General features: G+C 35.5%; 1 protein-coding gene across 4 annotated transcripts in view; it reads left to right on the top strand.

Annotated features, from left to right (window-relative positions):
* Window positions 1-18,809, top strand: part of RPS6KA5 (ribosomal protein S6 kinase A5) — a 63,718-nt gene that overhangs the window by 23,111 nt on the left and 21,798 nt on the right. For 3 of the 4 annotated variants that reach the window (XM_042865041.1, XM_042865066.1, XM_042865049.1), the window contains exons 4-7: window positions 1,741-1,856; window positions 2,529-2,636; window positions 14,777-14,860; window positions 17,360-17,463. In XM_042865041.1, coding sequence (XP_042720975.1) covers window positions 1,741-1,856; window positions 2,529-2,636; window positions 14,777-14,860; window positions 17,360-17,463 — 412 coding nt within the window. Of the gene's footprint in view, window positions 1-1,740; window positions 1,857-2,528; window positions 2,637-13,976; window positions 14,105-14,776; window positions 14,861-17,359; window positions 17,464-18,809 lie in introns of those variants that run through there. The other variant, XM_042865057.1, reaches the window with a different exon arrangement.

The raw sequence follows: 18,809 nt of genomic DNA, 5'->3' as shown, positions 1-18,809 counted from the left end.
TAACACTTACCAGAAGCCTGCATGCTGCTGGATTCTATAGCAGTAGTAACTTAATCTGAATCAATTGCAGGCATACAGTTGCATTTCCAACAGTTTTCCATAATGCAGGATTTGGAGCCAGTTCAAATTTTTAGATCAACTTTAAGCTAGTGTGATCACAGGATGGCTTTGGTTGAAAGGTACCTTAAAGCCCATGTAACACCAACCCACTGCTGTGGTCAGGGCTGCCCCCCACCAGATCAGGCTGCCCAGGGCCCCATCCAACATGGCCTTGAATGCCTCCAGGGATGGGGCATCCATTGCTTCTCTGGGTAGGTTGCTCCAGTGCCTCAGAAGCTTCTGAGTGAAAATTTTCCCAACGTCTAATCTAAATCTTCCCCTCCTGTAGTTTAAAACATTTCTCTCTTTCCTATCACTGTCAGGCCATGTCAGAAGTCTCCCTCATGTTCATAAGTACCAGAAGGCTACGATGAAATCTTGCTAGAGCTTTCTGTTCTCTATACTAAACAAACCCAGCTCCCTCAGCTTATTCTTTGCAGGAGAAGTGCTCCAGCCTTCTGCTCATCTTCATGGCCCTCTTCTGGACCTGTTGTAGCAGTTCTACATTGATAAATGATGAATGACTTCAATGTATTCTGCTATAATTAGTGAGTTTATATCTAAAATGGGTTTGTGTTACAGTGAAGCATTGTTTTTTCCCTTCCCTGAGTGGGAAAAACCACCCCATCGTGTCCTGTAGATAATGAAAGTGTGGTTTCCAGTTAAGAATGTATGTGGAAATCTCCTTGAATGAGTTTTGCTATTCACATTCTATTTATGAAGGTTAAAATCTGTAATTGCGTATAGCTAATTATTTTACCCAATACCTGTTCTTTGGAATTGCCTTTTATGATGTCAGTGTGTCTTGTTGGACTTAAATATTTCATGACACAGGTGTCATTGTGTCATGGTTCTACGTTTTTTGTTTGTTTTTTTTTATTTTGGATTTCAGTATTCCACATCAAAACATCATGTAGTGTACGGGGCGTTGAAGTGTCACTGCCCCAATTCCAGGTGCCTATCCCTGTACATTACAGCAGTCACGGGATCTGGCCCTTCTGGGTGGGGGGGGCGCTCTCTTGCTGCCTTGTAGTGGGTGCTGGAGGGTGCTTTCCTAGCCGTTCCAAGCTTTTCAGGTTTGAATCGGTCCCGGGAACTCTCTCTCTCATCTTGTCTGATTTATTAATCTCAATTTCAACTAAATTGTATATATTGTGTTATTTTGTATTCCGATATTATAGTAAAATAAGTTTTCCTCCATAGATTGTTGCCGCTGCTCTTTTCCTCCCTTCCTTCCTTCCCATTTTTGTGGGACTGGGGTGGGGGGGGAGGGCAGAGGCCTGTCGCCCCTGTCACGGACATAGATTGATCCGGTCAAATCCGTGACACATTGATATTCTGTTTTTTGTTTCTCTGAAAAACTAAAACAGATTTTTTGCAAAAGAAATCTTCATAACTAATGGATAGTTGAGGTTCACTTTATGGCTTTGCTGCTTATTCAATCTGGCACTATTCTGTCACCCCTCTAAGAAGGAAATTATGTACTGTACAGCACAATGAAATACTGCAGTTGAAATGATACAATAAAAGCATCTGATCCTGGCACATCTTCTTGCAATATTAATTGGTGCTTTAAGTTATTAAATAAGAAAATTAAGTTGTCAGAAAGTGGATTTACATGATCTTTGCTCTACTTTTTAGACTATATAAATGGAGGAGAACTGTTCACTCATCTTTCACAAAGAGAGAGATTCTCAGAAAATGAGGTGCAAATTTACATTGGGGAAATTGTTTTGGCACTTGAACATCTACACAAGGTAAAGTGAATTTATTGTTTTAGTGGCTACTGCAACTGATTTTGTGCTCCAGCTATGCTCTTTTTGTGCCGTATAAAGTTAGGATAATTTCTTTAGTCTTAAATGCAAAGACATTTTACAAAAGGGAGAAATTAGTTGAATCGTTAAGAATACTTTCCAATAAAATGTGTATTCATGTGCATCAGCTGAAGGCTACACATTCTTGCCTATGTGAAAAGAATATTATTGACAAATCATGGTTAATTTTTAATTCTCTCTATCAAATGGTTGAATATGTCAGCAAACCTAATTTATAGTAAACTTGATCAGTGTTTGGGTTGTGCTTTTGTTCAATTGTCCTTGTTTTGATACAGTGAAACAGCTCTTTGAAAGAGTTCTGAAGCTAAAAAATGTTTTCAGAATTACTTCAGTTGTAGTCAGTAGTCAGCTATTTCTATAGGCAAAGGACATATTTTGTGCTTCAATCTTCAAAACCTGGTGCATTAATTTCTGAGAGTTGACAAGTGTCTCAAAGGTTTTTCTTCAAAGACACTTTAAAATTCTCCCTTTGTAGGGTAAGCATTGAGGTGTCAGATTAAATAATGGGAATTTCATTTTCTTAATCTTGAAATGCATTCAGTGTTTCTTTGACATGGTTGCACTTATTTGGAAATACTTAAATTCTCTTTGCAGTTGGGAATTATATATCGCGATATAAAACTTGAGAATATTCTGCTGGATTCTGATGGCCACGTGGTGCTGACAGACTTTGGTCTGAGTAAGGAGTTTCTTACTGATGAGGTGAGTATTTGAATTTTCAGTTGAGGGCAGAATCCAGCTTGACCACTAAATCATAATAGCATTGTCTTCTCTACATTGTCTTTAAAGAACATTATCTAGTAGTCTTTGTTTACGGGGTTTTAAGCTTTCAATTCGTTGATCTTTGGCTTGCCAGGGTTTTTAGACACTTTTATCTCTTCTAATTTTCCCTGAAATGTCTTTACCTCCCTTGTGCTGCCCTTTATGTGCAAAAGGAGATCTAAAGTCACTTAGGTTGTCATTCTTAGATGCCTTTTTAAAATGTTTGTCTGTGCTAATACTTTGCAGTGACTAGGCAAATGGTATGCTATGACTCTTACTTAGGCTAATGATAATTATTGTATTATTATCTTGTATTTTTCTCACATATGTGTCACTTTTGATAAGCTTAATTGCAAGCTTTTAGGTTAAAAGCTTATCTCTTACTAAATACATGCCTAGTACCTAACACAGTGATCACTGTCTGTTGACATTAATTATTTGTAACGTACAGTTTTATCTCCAGATATGCTTTTTAGATTTCAGAGAGTCAAACTTGCACAGGATTTTGCTGTTGAGAGAATTTAAAAGTAGATATTTTCTAGCTTTCACTTTAGGTATCAGATGTTGAAATATGGGATTGCAAATTTGAAAGTCATTGTTAGATACAGCAAAGGGGTTTTCTAATAATAGGTAGCTGGTAGTTTCCTCTAGAATATTTTAACTCCTAATTGAGCCTGCTGGGGTTTGGAGGGCAACATTTTAGGACTTGAAATGTTAGTTTCTGAAGCAGGGCAATAGTACAAATGCTGTCAGTATATTCCCCTTAAATTATAAACTGAAGCCAAGAGGAGAATCAAGTAGCACAACAAAGAGTTAGCAGCAGTTTGTCAGACCAGTGTGCTTCCAGCAAGGAAATATAAAGAGATACAGTTTTCAGCAGAGAAGAAAGACAGTAAAGTAGAAGGTGTGGCTAAAGAGAGTAGAGCCTGCTTGAAATTGAGAAATGCAGTATAATAGATGTAGGAGATGGAATACACTGAGTCGTCCTCTAGGCCTTGAAAGAGGTAGAAATCTTTCTTATGATAAAGGCGTATCATAACGTATCAGAACCTTCTTTAAAAGTCCCAGAACAGATGGCTTTCAGAAGTTTGCTTATTTCTCATCTGTGCTCACCTTTAGGATGTTCTTTATAAACAATGCAAGAAAAAGTGAAGTGGTTGGCAACCCTGCCTGTGGCAGGGGGATTGAAACTAGGTTATCTTTATGGTCCTTTTCAACCCAGGCCATTCTTTGATTCTATGATGTGAAGACTTGGAGAAGCATCAGGGATACCTGGCAGCTTTTCCTCACACTGTGTATCCGATTCCTCTTACTCCATCATTGAAATTAATACAGTCTTGCTGCTTGGTCATTTAATGTTCTCTGACTTAATCCATTCTGTTTTCAGCCTGTACTGAAGTGTGTTCATTTACCCTTATTTTTTTCTCATTCTGCGTTATGAATTTTCATCTTCCTGGAAAACTGAAACACTTCTACTGTTAAAAGAAAGGAGAAATATAACTGCAGTTTCATTGTTAGCTTTCAAAACCTAACAGATTGCCTGCGCTTGACTGCAGTTTTCATGTTTGCTATTGTGATTTAGATACCAAGCTCAAACATGATTAAAATGTCCCATTTACACATAAGTTTCATTTTGTGCTCTGTGTGTGATCACTCCTTAAACATGGTTCATATTACATAAGTTACCTGTTAATTTATACTTCTGACTCAATGTACTTAAAAGGGGTGACTTTGCCTGTGTAATTGCATAGCTTTATACCTGTTTTCATGCTAATTGGGTAGCACTCTTGCTTAAAAGTCCACACCTGCAGAAGTCAGATAAGACAAGAGTATGCTCTTGCAAATGCATTGCAATGCTAGTATGTTTTCCTTTCTCTGTTTTCTTTACACTTCTTCCCCCTGCCCACCCTGGTTCTTGCAAATTCTCCGAGTCTGCATAAGCATGCTTCTGTAAGTGGAATTCATTCTAGTAACTCCTCCCACTTTGGAGTATCTAGGTTACTAAGACTGTAGACGAGTTATCAGCAGTCACACACTAAATTTGGAGTTATTGCAGAGAATTGTACTACCATATATTTATGGATTTCGGATGGTTTTATAATTGGAGATACTGGCTAGGAAGCATTGTAGTTCAGTGTTTTCTTGATCCTTCTTTCTATGTGATTATTGTTATATATTTCCAGTTATCTGGGCCAGTCTAGAATCTAAAAGAAGCTTTTAAATAAAAAATGTACTAACTCTTGATTAAAATAACCACAGCGGATTAAACAAACAAAGAGGGGGAAAAAAAAAAAAAAGAACAACAAACACCAAGCACTTTTCCTAAGCAGTGTCAGAGTGAAAAGAAGTAAATGCATGTGACTTCTAGGAAAACCAGAAGCCTGTTGATTTCTGCCATACAGATACTGACATCTGAATATGAAGAGCACCAGGCTGCATTGTCAAATGTTCTGTTTCTCATTTACTATGAAAGAGCACTTAAACATGTAAGAACTGCGAATTCAGTCTCAAAGCAATATTCTTAAACTTTAAGCATTTTTATGCTACTGTTTCTCTTTAGAAATAGTAATAAAAACAACTAGTAAATGGCATTAACATTATATAAAACAGTCTGGTTTTGCCTTTGCTTTGTCTTAAAAAGTCCATATGCTGGTATTTGCATGCAAGAAGAAACAACTTGGCCTGAATAAAGTACTTGAATAAAAATTAACTTTTGTACAGGATAGCTCAGTATGACAAGTTATTTAAGTGTGAAATAATTTCAAATATTTAATCAGTACTTAATATTTCATGAGCATCAACAACTTGATTAGTCTAATCACAAAATGAGCTTAGGTAAGAGAATTGGAGAAATTGGTATGGATAATAACTTTTTATCATGTACAGTCTTAGCTGCAATGATGAATTAAGGTTGGGGAAGGGGTGAGGACACTTTAGCCTTCTGCTTCAATACATCTCAGTTTAAGTCCATGTTTGTGGGATATAGAATTTATTTGCAGATTGTGTATTATAAATTATTCATCTTGAGGAAAAAATAAATAAGAGTAACAGGTTTTGCATCTAAATGTCTTCAACGCTGTTTTTTCTTACTGCATAGGTGCAATCATTTTGGTGTTAGATATTGCTTTTAAATCTTAAGAAATGCTTAAAAAAGAACTCCTAGATTTCTATTGTTTGACATCCTATTTCTTGTGCAGTATATTAATCTTTAGGATTACTGACTTAGTCATTTTAATATACTTTTGTCTTATTTAACAGTTCTACTTGTATGCTGGTGTTATTTTGATTTGTTTAATATCACTTTAGCCTACTCATAAACTTTGGTCTTCATTTTAATATTTATTGTTGAAGTACTAACTCATTTTTAATATTTTTTTCTGACAATTTCAGTTCCGTAACTATCCTAAATGTTATAGAATGGTATATATGTAGATGTTTAATCTAAATGCATTCACTGAATTATTGTGGAAGCAATCCATTGGATCGTGCATCGCAATTAGCATTTTTTTCTTGTTAAGTCCTGTATGTTTTTCGTCTGAAGTGCAGTGGATTGCTGAAGTCTGCTGTGTTGATACACATCCTGCTTTATCTTAGGTTTGTTTTGAAATTTTTGTGTTTACATAATAAAGATGAAAGAAATTCTGTAGTAAATATTGAAGGTTGTCAATCTTCAAACAATGTATCTGAGATTACGTAGAACACAAATGCCTTAGTAATCATTCTGCTAGGAATGATTGAATTGTCTGTTTTTTGCCAATTGGGTATCTATGTGGTTATGTTTATAATTCTTAGTGTGAATAGTTTAGATATACAGTTGCTTTCTCATCTGAAAATCTTTTGATCAGTGTTGCATTCACTGTTTGAGTGAACGCTTTGTTCTGGAAGAAAAATTAGTAGGTAGTCTTAAAAGGCTTCATTAAAAGAAAAAGAATAAAAGGTTGTTAGCTCCCTATGGATTTTGGTAGATGAGGTAGGAAAGATTCATACGCATTTTTAGAGCACTGCAGACGTAGTCAGGAAAGGTAGGGAAACTGACTACAACTTGATTTTCTTTAGTGCCATATGAACTCACTTGAATGACCTCGTAAATCAGCTGTACACTTCATTTTAAAAATTTTCGTAATTCTCCAACTGAAGTGGTGTTTGATCACTGAAAGAGTAAATGCTTTGAACCTTGAGTATTCCCTTGCAAAAATGAGTTAAAATCTGTACTGCTGATGAATTACTGTATCTGCTTGTGTTTTGGTTAAGGAGTTATTCGCTGATTCTCAAAAAAGGAAAAGGTATGAAAGAGTGAATGCTGAAGTTAATGTAGGTCACAGATCCTGTCAGGACAGTCAGTCATTACTGCCATTGTTTTGGAAAAGGATATGGAACAGCACTAGGTAAAATTTTTGGATCCACTGGGTGTGCTTCTGTTGTGGGTTTTTTTTTTTTTTTTTTGCTGGGTGTTCTGAAATTACTTATTGAGAACTGTAGCATAACGTGTCAAACATTCTAAAATTACATAACTGCAGGGTAAGACTCACTTCATTGCAAAACCAGGTCATCAGTGGTTGGATGACTATTGGTCTCTTATCATATAGATATAGATGCTTTTCTGGCATGAAACGGTAAAGCAGAAGACTGGAGCGCAAAATATATTGTCTAGGTTTTTATGCCAGAATCTAAAAGTGCCATTAACAGGTTTTTGCCATCATAATTTATAATATACAATTGTATTTTTGTAATACATCACTTAAAAATGGTATGGGAGGGGAGGACCTGTGTGTAAAACTGTCTGCTGTCATCTATCACATATTAGAATAATATGTTGGTAGTCAACTTTGGAAAATATTCTGTTCACGCTTTGCAAGGGGAATAAAGGTGTGTGTATGGGACATCTTCTGTGCTTTTTTTTATTTATGTTCTCTTTTTAAAAATTTTTTCAAAGGCTTTACAGTGAGCTAGTAGAGCTCTTTGCAGAATGAATTCTCTTTTATACCTTATAATTGTACCTCTGAAGCAAGAGGGATTTCTTTTCAGATTTTGTTTTCAATTCTCTTATTCCCTCTTGTGGTACTCTTACACTCTTATTTAAAGATAGTGTTTTAGAAAACGGGTTATCCAAAACCAGGAATTTTGAGAAAAACACAGTACAAAATGCTTATCAGGACTGAAAGTGGTGCATACTTGCATTCCTCCCATGCAGTAAGGTGCTGTTTCTGACTGTCTTCTTGCCTGACAGAATGGGATTCTTGTTTTCTTTTTTTCTTGGTCATTTGCTTTACAAATCCATCATTAGTAACTGGCTTAAAGATTTCTTTGCAGAACTGCAATTGCATTGCATTTCAGAAGCAGATACAGCTGTGATCTAAACCTGTGAAAACACTTCCTCAAATCTTCATTTCGTATTAGATGAGAGCTTAGTTTTGAATGACACACACTTCTTACCTGGCCTGTGGACCCTTCACTGGTAGGTTTAGCTGTTCTTGCTCTACTTCTTGTAAGTGCCTGTTCTGATGGCAGCTGCTGGCAAACAAATCTCATTCTTGCTTGAAACATTCATTAGCCTAGCTCCATGTTCCTTTTGAAAGCAGAACTTTTTAGTTTGTCTAGCTCATTTAAAGTTTTTTTCTGGTTAACTGAGAAATTGGTAAAGCCTTAAAATGCAAGGAAGAATCATTGGCTGTACTGCTGTAGTTTGTACTATTTTAAAATTGATACTGAGAAAATACACACAAAGATTGTAGAAACATCACAGAAATCCATTACCATTGTTCTTCAAGAGGGCTTACTGCCTGCTTAACATGTTTCCAGTACAACGACCTTTTATTGCTATTTCTGGTTTGGAATTGGTGTCTCACTGTCTTGTCTTCTTCAGTGTGATGTTTCATTGGAAATGTAACATGCAAGCTTAATATGCATTTAATTGTCCACCACTGGCTGAACCCTGTCCTAGCCATGTATCAATAACAGGTATTTGCCCAAAGACTGCTGGGACTGCTGTAGGTTCAGTTTTGATTAGTGCTATTAAAGGCTCTAAAATAGAGTACTTAGTATTTTTTGGGACAAAGTTCCTCTCTGAGGTAATTTTTTTTTTTCACTAAAGCTTTCATGAAAACATCTGAAAGATGTTGGTTGGCACCATCCTACCTTCAAAACAGAACGATACAATCTAGTGTATGCATCTTGGTTTAGTTAACTGTATTTACTTCAACTAGCTTGTCTTGTAGTAGCTTATGCAAAAGAAAGAGCAAACATCAAAACATGATATTGGCACCTTGTGATCATTGAGTGAAAAAAACCTACTCCATGGGTGTCCTGTTCAGAATTTGTATGAGGCACTTCTTAGTAAGTAGGGGCAGGTAGCATAGTGATAATCCTACCACAAAAGGTAGTAGTTCTTTCAGGAGCTGTAAGAAGCAGTTCTGCATTTGGCTAATATAAACTTGCACTCTGACAGTATTCAGCATGATTCACAGCAGCCTTTCTGCTGACATCAGAAATACCAAGAAAAGCCTGCTCTTTTGTGAAGAATCTGCCCTGTTAAGTTGCCTTTTATTGTATTATAAAAAACAGATGAAACCTTCTGTGTACCTTGAATTTTGTACTTTTTTGTGCATCAAGGAAACGTTTCCTTACATAGAAAATATGTAATATGCTATGCTTGAGTCTCACTGCACGAGGGAAGAACTGCCTCTCAATTTCTTCACTGGAGACTGCTGGATTTTCCTAGGAAACTTAAAAGACTGCAAAAAATGAAAAAACCTATATCCTATCCATAGAAGTTAGTCACCATCAGAGAACTTGGAAATAATACAATTTGTAACTATCAAGATTACAAGTTTGCATTTTCTAGAACACTTTTTCACTAAATAAAAGTCAAAACAAGGTCTTTGTTTTGATTATAAATTTAGCAATTCCAAAAGATTGGTCTGAAACTTCAAATTGTGTCATTGTGTATATTACGTACAGACTGCTGCCACTTTACCGTAGGTGAGAGACATTCATGGAACAGTATTGGATTTTACTTATTTACCTCCCTGAGTATTTTACAAAATTTGAAGCTTGCGTGAGTAGTTATTCATACAACTTACATTGTGTATGCTTTCACTTAGATGCAGTCTGCTAGGTAACTGCTTAAGGAGAACACTGAAGATATGAAGAGCTTTAGCTAAACTATGGTTTTCATCTCCTTGGTTTTTCATCTATATGCCTGCTTGGTATGAGAAATCTTGTTGCTCCTTTGATAGAGATTGATTTTCACTTTTAGTAGGAAAACTATCTATTTTAGACTTAAACTTTGTTTAAACTTACTGTGCAATTTCAGAGCACTTCAAACAGTAGTAACAATACATCTTGTCTTGCTGGGTCATAGCATTTTGAAACCTTCGTAAAGATGAAGTCAGATTAAGCGAACAAAGCATTTTAGTTTGCCAGCTTACGAGTTTGGACAAGACAAGGAATTCTATTGGAATGTTCCACTGAAATCTGTGGAAGAACACATCCAAAACATACATAATAATTCTATTATTTTTCCAGTAAACAAATATGACAACTCAGCAAGTACTTCTTGTATGGATTGGAGAATTAAAAACAAACAAACTTGTGAAGAGTTGATCTTGAGAGCAGCCTGTAATACCTTCTGTTGGCTTCTTTCTAGATTACCTGAGTCCCTTCTGTTCCACCTTCCTGATCTGGGCAATTCACTGGTTTTCAGATACAGATTTCACTCACGGAACTGGTACATAAAACACTATATTGCACAGCAATTCTTTTTTTTTCTCTACAAACAGCTTATTTTATGGAATTTCATTTAGTCTTTATGCTTTTTCATAGATACATTCTTTTTATCAGCTGTAAAAATTAATATGTCCTTCCTTTCAGGTATTTTTAATAGAGTTGGATTTTTTTCAACAAATTCAATATTTTTTTTATATCATGGACAGTTCACGTGAAATTTATCAGAGACTTGGCTTTAAGTTGTTATCCTGTTATAACTAAGCTGTTTTGCCTTATCTAGAGGGTACTGGCATCACTTTCACAATCAAGCTATAACCCATGTTGAGTGTTTTAGATACAGATCTACTAGTGAGGGCCAAATGCACAGAACTCTTTCATCTCTCCTTGCATATTTTTTTTTATTAGCAAGGCATTCCTGTTTAAAAAAAAAACCCGCAAGTATATGGTATTAAAGAATATTTTGAGAAGACAAGCTTCCTTTTCTTTTTAAACAAGCAACAAACACTTGGAAAATTCATTTAAGGTCTCCATTTTCATATCTCATAGGAATGTGACGCGTCTTCAGAATGTGTCACAGCTGATGGTTGGGGTAGAAGTCCATCTTGGTTGTAAGCAAAGCACATGAAATAGCTGGAGAACAGAAAGAATCTGTTTTTCTGGCTTTTTTTGTTGTGTTTTTCTCTCAAAGGTGACCTTTCATGCAGCTGGAGAAGTGGGTCTTTGTTGTGAATGCTGAAAAGAATGGCTTCACTGAGTACTTGGCCAATCCATTGGCTAAAATATGTTTGCACAAAGGCTCTTGTGAATAAAGTAAGCTACAGGGCTGTAGGAGCCACGTGTCTCTTGGAGCAGTGGTGCATGTTGTAAAGCGTATCTGCAAACAAGAATGACTATTTTAAGACACCTGAGTTGTTTCTATGCCCTCATCCACCCTTCAGAATCACTCAAGCTCTGGAGTATGTTTTGTCAGAAGTGGTGAGTTTGCTTATTCTCTGCAGGGAAATGGAGTTTCTTCTTCCTGCTCTTTTGCCAGATTTAATGTCATTTCTCTGGATTGGAGAGCCTATCACAGATCTCCAAAGGCCACAGGCCCTCCTTCTGTAATGAGGAAGGTTTATGCTTGTCTCTTCTGGATCTTTATGTAGTTTTAATGCCTGCCTAGCATTCCTTCATTTTAAAGTAGGGCCAAATGATGGTACCATAAGGTCAGCAAGTGCATGATGTTGCAAGATCTCTGTTATTCTGGTGGCATTTGAGGTTTTTTGCTTTGTCATAACGACTGTTCCAGGTCAAATGATAACCCATATTCCACCTCCATCTTGACCAATCACCAGGTTCTAATTCTCTATCCTTTTGGATAGCAGCTTTAGGTACTCTGTGGCTAGGTATTATCAATGTTTCCTGGTTCGAAGGCAAATATGCTATTCGTTCTTTTGATCAGAGAAAATGGAAACAGGATGCAGAAATGCATATTCTGGTAGAATGTGCAGTGCAAACGTTGCAAAAGTCATGCAGACATGGTGCTAAAAGTATTGCTTCTCTAGGACACTCAGATTAGGCAGAATGATTGCAAGGAAATTAGGGGACTGTGCCCTATGCTGCTGAACTTAAGAAACAAACAAATTATATAATGGTTTGGATTTGAAGGGACCTTTGAGATCCTATAGTTTCAGCCCCCTTGCTACAGGCAGAGATAGCTTCCACTAAGCCAGGTTGCTCAAAGCCCCGTCCAGCTTGGCCTTGAATGCTTCCAGTGAGGGGGTGCTTCCAGTGAGCCTCTCTGGGCAACCTTTTCCAGTGTCTCACCATCTTCACCTGGTTTGGTTTGGTTTCACTTTTTTTGTGTGTGTAGTTAATTGAGAAATGATGAATAGTTGATATAAATTTCTTGTTGTCTCCTTTTAACAGTCAACAAGTGTTAACAGGGGTTAGTTAGTTAGTCAACAAGTCAACAGGGGTTCTGGTGTATGAAAGTTAGTGCATTTAATGACAAATCAGTATTGAGTATGAAGAAAACACACAGTGGGTCTTTTTTTTTTTTTTTCTTACCTAACTTCGGCAGTTTTCTATCTAATTTCTTGCTTAGAACTCTGCTTGTAATAAACATCTGCTTTTCTTTTCTTGGCTCTGTTCAGCCTTGGAGTTTTATCAGTAGACTGCTGTTGCTTGGAAAGAAAACAAGATCTAAAGGATAAAAGTACTTCATAGAATAAGTTGGAATTTTTATGAACCTCATTACAGATTTATTCCAGAGTGTTCTTGATTTATGAAGAACTTTGTCACTTACATTATGACTTTTTAATATTGAAATTCAATTGTAAGAAAAGACTTAAAAAGATACAGATATCTAAGTGTTCAGAATTATTTCAGGAGATTGAATTTTGCAAGGGACAGCAAAAGCTGCTTGAGACAAGAATTTAAGAAAGAAATAACTAATTTTCAAAAATTGTTCTAGAAATTCAATATTTCATATTAAAATATAAAGTTTATTAAATAATAACTATTTAATAATGCATCTTTTATTATTTTTGATCTTCTAGACAAAAAGCTAAGAAATAAATATAATTGAAAATCCTGTTTGTAATTTGTTATTTGATGGGTTGTAATTTTTCTTCAGAAAGTACTGATAATTTTATGTGTTTTGAAATGTTTTCAGTGAGCTGTCTTACCATCTGAAGGTATATTCCAGTGCTAGATAGTGGAGGTTGTAAACATTCTGCTGTACCACTGTATGCATTCATATATACATCTATGTCCCTAGTCTTGTCATCATAGGGGTTCAAAGCCTGGTTTTACTGTGCACGATGGAGACAAAACCACAATTTTGAAGAACAAACTGCTGATTTTGCAGCTAACTAAATGATACAGCAATCATCAATTTATTTGAAATACAAACATTACAAATTGTTTTCACTAAGCTCAGCTTGACTGTGTTTTCTTTACTCTTTGGACAGGTAGCATGCAAAGAAACGTTTCATTTTCTTTAGTCTCCTTCCTTTTTCTTGCTTCCCTTCGTCCCTTCTTCCCTCCTCCCACAGTTTAAGGAAGAGTGAACAGAGCTGTACTTTAATAGCTTCATGTTGGCTGCTGCTGGGATGAGGGGCTTGGAATTTCTAACTTTTTGGTTTGTTTTCACTTCTGGATGTTTCTTCTAGATAACAGGTACTGAGAAAGATGTTAGAAGAGGAAATAATGCTTGTGTCAAAAGAAAGTAGTATCGTGAAAAGTTTATTATTTTTATGACTTTGTCTCAATATATCAAGTTAACAGTTGAACCAAAGGAGGCCCAGAACTACTTTAAGCTCAGAATTTTACCAAAATGCCCCCCTACCAGTCACAGTATATGTGTTTTAATAACAGTTTAAAAATATGCTGTTTGACTGTTTGATTTTTTTTAATGCCTCACAATAGCACTGAGCACTATTTCTAATTTTAGAAGCTTGCTCTCATTAGTGCAGTACATTGATAGCACCTGTTTTAAACTCCGAATCTGAGTCTACGAATGTAAAACCTGACTTTTGAAATATTTGCTTTTTTGAACACTCTTCTTTAAAGGACCTGTCAGGATCTCTCCCCAAAATGCTAGAAGCATGAAGGATAAGGGAGGAACAAAGTTGCATGGCCCAAACACATGTGCTTTCGTCATTAGCAAGGTACAGCATGACCTCATGTTGACCTCAAAGGTAAATCGCTAACAGGGAACAATTATACATGCCTGTGCAAGCACCTTAGTTTTGAGCATAATCAGAATAGTAATTTCAGTATATAGAATAAAATTAAATTCACAGCTCTTTCTGTCTTTCACTTTCTCTCTCTTATCTCTCTCCAAGTCTCTTCTTGGGAGAATGTTGTGGGTTTTTGTGTGTTGTGAAAGGGAGTTACTTTTCTAGAGGACATAACAAATTCCTAAATATGAGAAGCACGAAGGATCTTTTATGTAATTTAGTCACATTGTGCAGCTTATAGTGAATTGCTCTTCTTTACCTAAAGGTTTCATTTGTTGTTAGAGTGTTGATGTTGCAGCCTTCAGAATGAATGTCTATATTGTGTAGCTTTGAAATGGAGGGATCGTTTAGACTAAGGAATATTTTTAAGATATTGACGTGTTACTTCTTTGTGTGCTTATGTTAGACTACCACACAAACTTACAACATTTTTTTTTTTTTTTTTTTTGTAGAAGACTAAATATTCTGTAGCGCTTTGTGATATAGCTCTACATATTGTTTAGCTAGCAGTTCTGAGCTATGTGGAGAAGAATTGCTGCCAACATCTTGGAAGATTAGCCATATTTGTCCCATATTACTTGTATGGTATAATTATTTGATACAAATTTTACTTTCTTTTTTTTTCAATAGAATGAGAGAGCATATTCTTTCTGTGGAACAATAGAATACATGGCTCCAGATATTGTAAGAGGAGGAGATACAGGACATGATAAGGTATGTTCTATCTAAGTTCATTACCGCAAAAAAGTGAATTATTCAGGCTGTTGTTCATTTTGATGTAATTTTTGATGTAGAATAAGATGGTGCCTTACTTAAAAACATGCATTGTTTCAGGTTATCCTAAGATTAATTATTTATTGCCTTTATTTAAAAGCATCAATATAATTTATTTTTATTGTAAAGTTAGTTTTTAATCTAAGTAAAAGGTGTATTTCTAAAGCTATGAAGGCTGTTTTTCTTATATTCATATCTCATTCTAAACATACAGTGTGACAACAAATTTAACTCATACTTCCTTTTACTTAAACTGTTTAGAGTGGAAAAAACAACTGCTTTGTGACTAATTCTGATACGTTTTTTAAATTGTACATCAGGTAAGTCTATTATCTTTCAAGAGGTCTCAAGGGAGTTATTAATATATGATCAGGAAGTGATTTCAGATTATCCAAAAAAATGCAGTTTAACTTGAGGCACAAGTTTTAATACGAATTACAGTGGCAGTGATTAATGGCAGAGCTTAAGATGACCATAATTCACAGATGATATATGAAACAAGAAGACCTCCACCAGCTCTACTCCATAGGCAGAATTCTACGTTATTTCTAGATAAATTATTCTGATTACTTGGTGCACTGAAAATTTTTTGACAATATCTGATATTTGATGTTTAGTTGTAGATTGAATTGATTTGTTGTTCTGTAGGGTGTTCTTGAATATAGTTGATCACAGTTCTCACAATAGACTTTTTAAGCACTGGAAAATTTTACATCACCCTCTATTTCCTTTTCTTAAATTACTGGACTCAGTTTGACTTTGCCTTAGAAGGTCCTTTCTCCTCTCTTTGTTCATTCTGCTTCTCTTTTTATCTGAATTTGCACTACAGTGGGCACAGTACTTCAGCAAAGTGTTGGCAGTTTGAAGTACAGCAGATTGATTGCCTCCCTGATTCTTTTATTAAACATGAAATAAAATATGACTTATCTTTCCATTTAGTCTTTGTCTCACACCTATTTTTGTTCCACTGTAGCCTCTGCATCTTTTTCTGCAGTACTGCTTGTGTATTCATTATTAAAAATACAATTTTTCAGATTTATGAATCTAAGGTCCATTTTCTGTACTCTGTATTTCCCCTTAGTTTGATCATGCCTATTTCAGAGTATCTCTGCAATGCATTGGTCACTTTCGAGTTGTGATTTTTTTTTTTTTCTCAAGTGCTTACAAATTCAGTTCTGTTGCTGATTTTAAAAGCCATCTATGTTCTGTTATCTTTGATTAGTTCTACTTGATGATACTTTCATGAGATATATAGCAGAGCTTATAATGTGCTATAAGAAATAGCTCAGCAGTTTGCAAATTATTGCCGACTGTTTAAGGGTGATCGTTTTCAGTTCTGTATGTGCTGGTAATTGTTTACACCATAAATTCTTGGTTCATCCTTGGTGGTCTTATGTGGCACAGTGTTAGAATGTCATTTTGTATTGACTGCTTAATTAAAACTCAGTTTACAAAGAGAAAATGAGATTGCATTGGTATGCTCTGCTTTTGATAAATCAGTGGTTTTGCTTGTAATCTCTTCTAGATAGCTATCTTGTTTGTATTAAAAGCTTGCTCTGGTATTTTTAGGTTTGATTTGGATTCTGCAGATCTTTCTTTTTTTACAAAAGAGGAAAAAAAGTTTATGGAAAATGAAAAATTACTTTTAAAATATTTTTTAAAAGTTTCAGAAGCAACAGTGGATATGAGAGTGCAGAGGTAATTTGAGTATTTTACCTGGAAAAAGTTCTTTCCTTTTAGAAAACCTCTGCTTTCTACCTCCAGGTAACTATCTATCCTTGAAACAACATAGCCTGCTCCAAATATTGGAATAGACAAAATCAGATACAGTGTACCTATGAATGTCATTATCCACAGCCAAAGGCATTTTTTAACATAGAGCTGCTTTAAAAAATGCAAACAACAGGCTCGGTCTCAAAGATACAGATAATGTGATTATGTATGAAGCCAAAAGATCGCATTACTGTGGAAGAGTAAGGTGAAATTCTATAGCATTTTCAGGTGTCCTGATTAACTGTTAACTGAGATCTGTTGCTCTTTGGAAAGAGTGATTTTCAAAAGTTCCTAAAAGCTCAGGTTCTGCTAATTCTTAGTAAGCCTTTGGTTCCTCTGTTACTTTCACTTCTTTTATTTCACAATTGTAAAAACAAATTCTGGTGAAAAACAGAATGAATCTTTATTAGCTAATGGAAGGACTTAACTTGAGAAATTTGTTGATTTTGAAACTCTCTGCTCAGTTTTAAGTTATTTTAGCATAGAAAACACATCCAGTCATTACTGTTTTTGTTTAAGCCTTATTGTGTCCAGGTTTGTCTTTGGAGAGATAGGCGGGCTGTTCTTTTTGCTAGCTACTTTGTTTATTGGTTACTTTGCTTAGTTCCTCCTTTTGTTAATGATTTTACTTTGCTGCATCTTAACTTAGTTCTCGTTGTTCTATAGGCTGTTGATTGGTGGAGTGTTGGTGTTCTTATGTATGAATTGCTAACTGGAGCATCACCATTTACGGTCGATGGAGAGAAGAATTCTCAAGCTGAGATTTCTAGGTAAGGTTCAAAACAGCACGTTCTACATGCTTCCTCACAAAGTGATGCTTGTGCTGTAATACATATTTAGTGAGAATTTTAATCTAAAATTTAGGAATAAAGAGTTACCAGCTTAATGATTCATGTGCTCTGGTTCTGTTGGAATGTCATCTGAAAGCAGATAGATTAGTTCAGTGGTTTGTTGAGGTTAAAAAACTGAAGTTGACTTTTATGAAAGCTTTGTTTAAGCTACAGTGGAACCCACAGTTTTGTGGCTGGCCCTGTTGCACATTTACAGTTAAAAGGGAAATAAAATGAAACATTATATGTGAATAGAATTATCACATTCAACATTTTGATATGTAATGAAAAATATTTAGCTATGGAGATTTTTATCTTGTCTTGCTAGACTCCTCCATCACATAACTTTAAATTATCAGTATGAACCCTATTCTCGCCTTTTTCTCATGGGTAGTATTTATTTTGCTAGTGTATAACATGAAACAAAGAATGTGACCCTTTCTGGCCATACTTAGATTTCTGAGAAGAAATGAGAATGACACATGGAAATGAAATAACCTATACCATTAATATATTTTATGTGTCAAGTTTTCCTGACTGTCAGCTTCCTTATGTTTGGTAATCTGTACTCTTTAAGGTTTGGTTTCAATACCGAAGCATTTAAAAAAGACAGTACAATAAGATACTTTATTTATACTCAGATACCTTACTGAGTTTTCTCCCAGAAGGAAGCATTTCCTATGATTAGCTTACTCTTGGAGCAGAAGGAGGTGAAGGCTAAAATTGCACAAATTAATAACCGCTGTTAAGGTCAATTTGGAAGACCAGACTAACAGAGGTCTTGCTCTTATTTGAATATGACTGCTGTGATTCTGACTCTCTGCTGAGGAAGTCTGAAGTTACAATTGGTAAGAGAAGTTACATGAGTCATGTAGATGATTTATTAACTTCTGTTATAAGTTCAGAAAATTTACTGGAATGTTGAGATATGCATTTTGTTTTCTGTGTGTCTGTCAGAACAGAAAACTCATAGAACCACCTCCAGAAGTTGTTCTTGGTGGGAAAGTAGAATCCAGTAACAAAACAAATGTCCAGGCTTCATTCTCAGTCATTATGGAATTACACTCAAATTAACTCTGGCTTACTTGAATTTTGGAGTTTGTTGATTTCTTACTTCTGTTATGTCTAAATGAGACTCTGAAGTCTGGATTTCTTAAATTATTTTTTAAAGAAAGCCTTGACTAGAACTTTATAGATACAGTTTGTCCACAAAACAAGAAAACTTCTTAGTGCTGGTTAACTACTAAATTACTTAGTACTTAGTTCTACAGGGTTCGTGGTGCCAA

The sequence above is a fragment of the Lagopus leucura genome, unplaced genomic scaffold (assembly GCF_019238085.1).
Source record: "Lagopus leucura isolate 7727_CA_CO unplaced genomic scaffold, USGS_WTPT01 Super-Scaffold_1, whole genome shotgun sequence".
Classification (NCBI taxonomy): Eukaryota; Metazoa; Chordata; class Aves; order Galliformes; family Phasianidae; genus Lagopus; species Lagopus leucura.
This window is presented reverse-complemented; position numbering and strand designations above follow the sequence as displayed.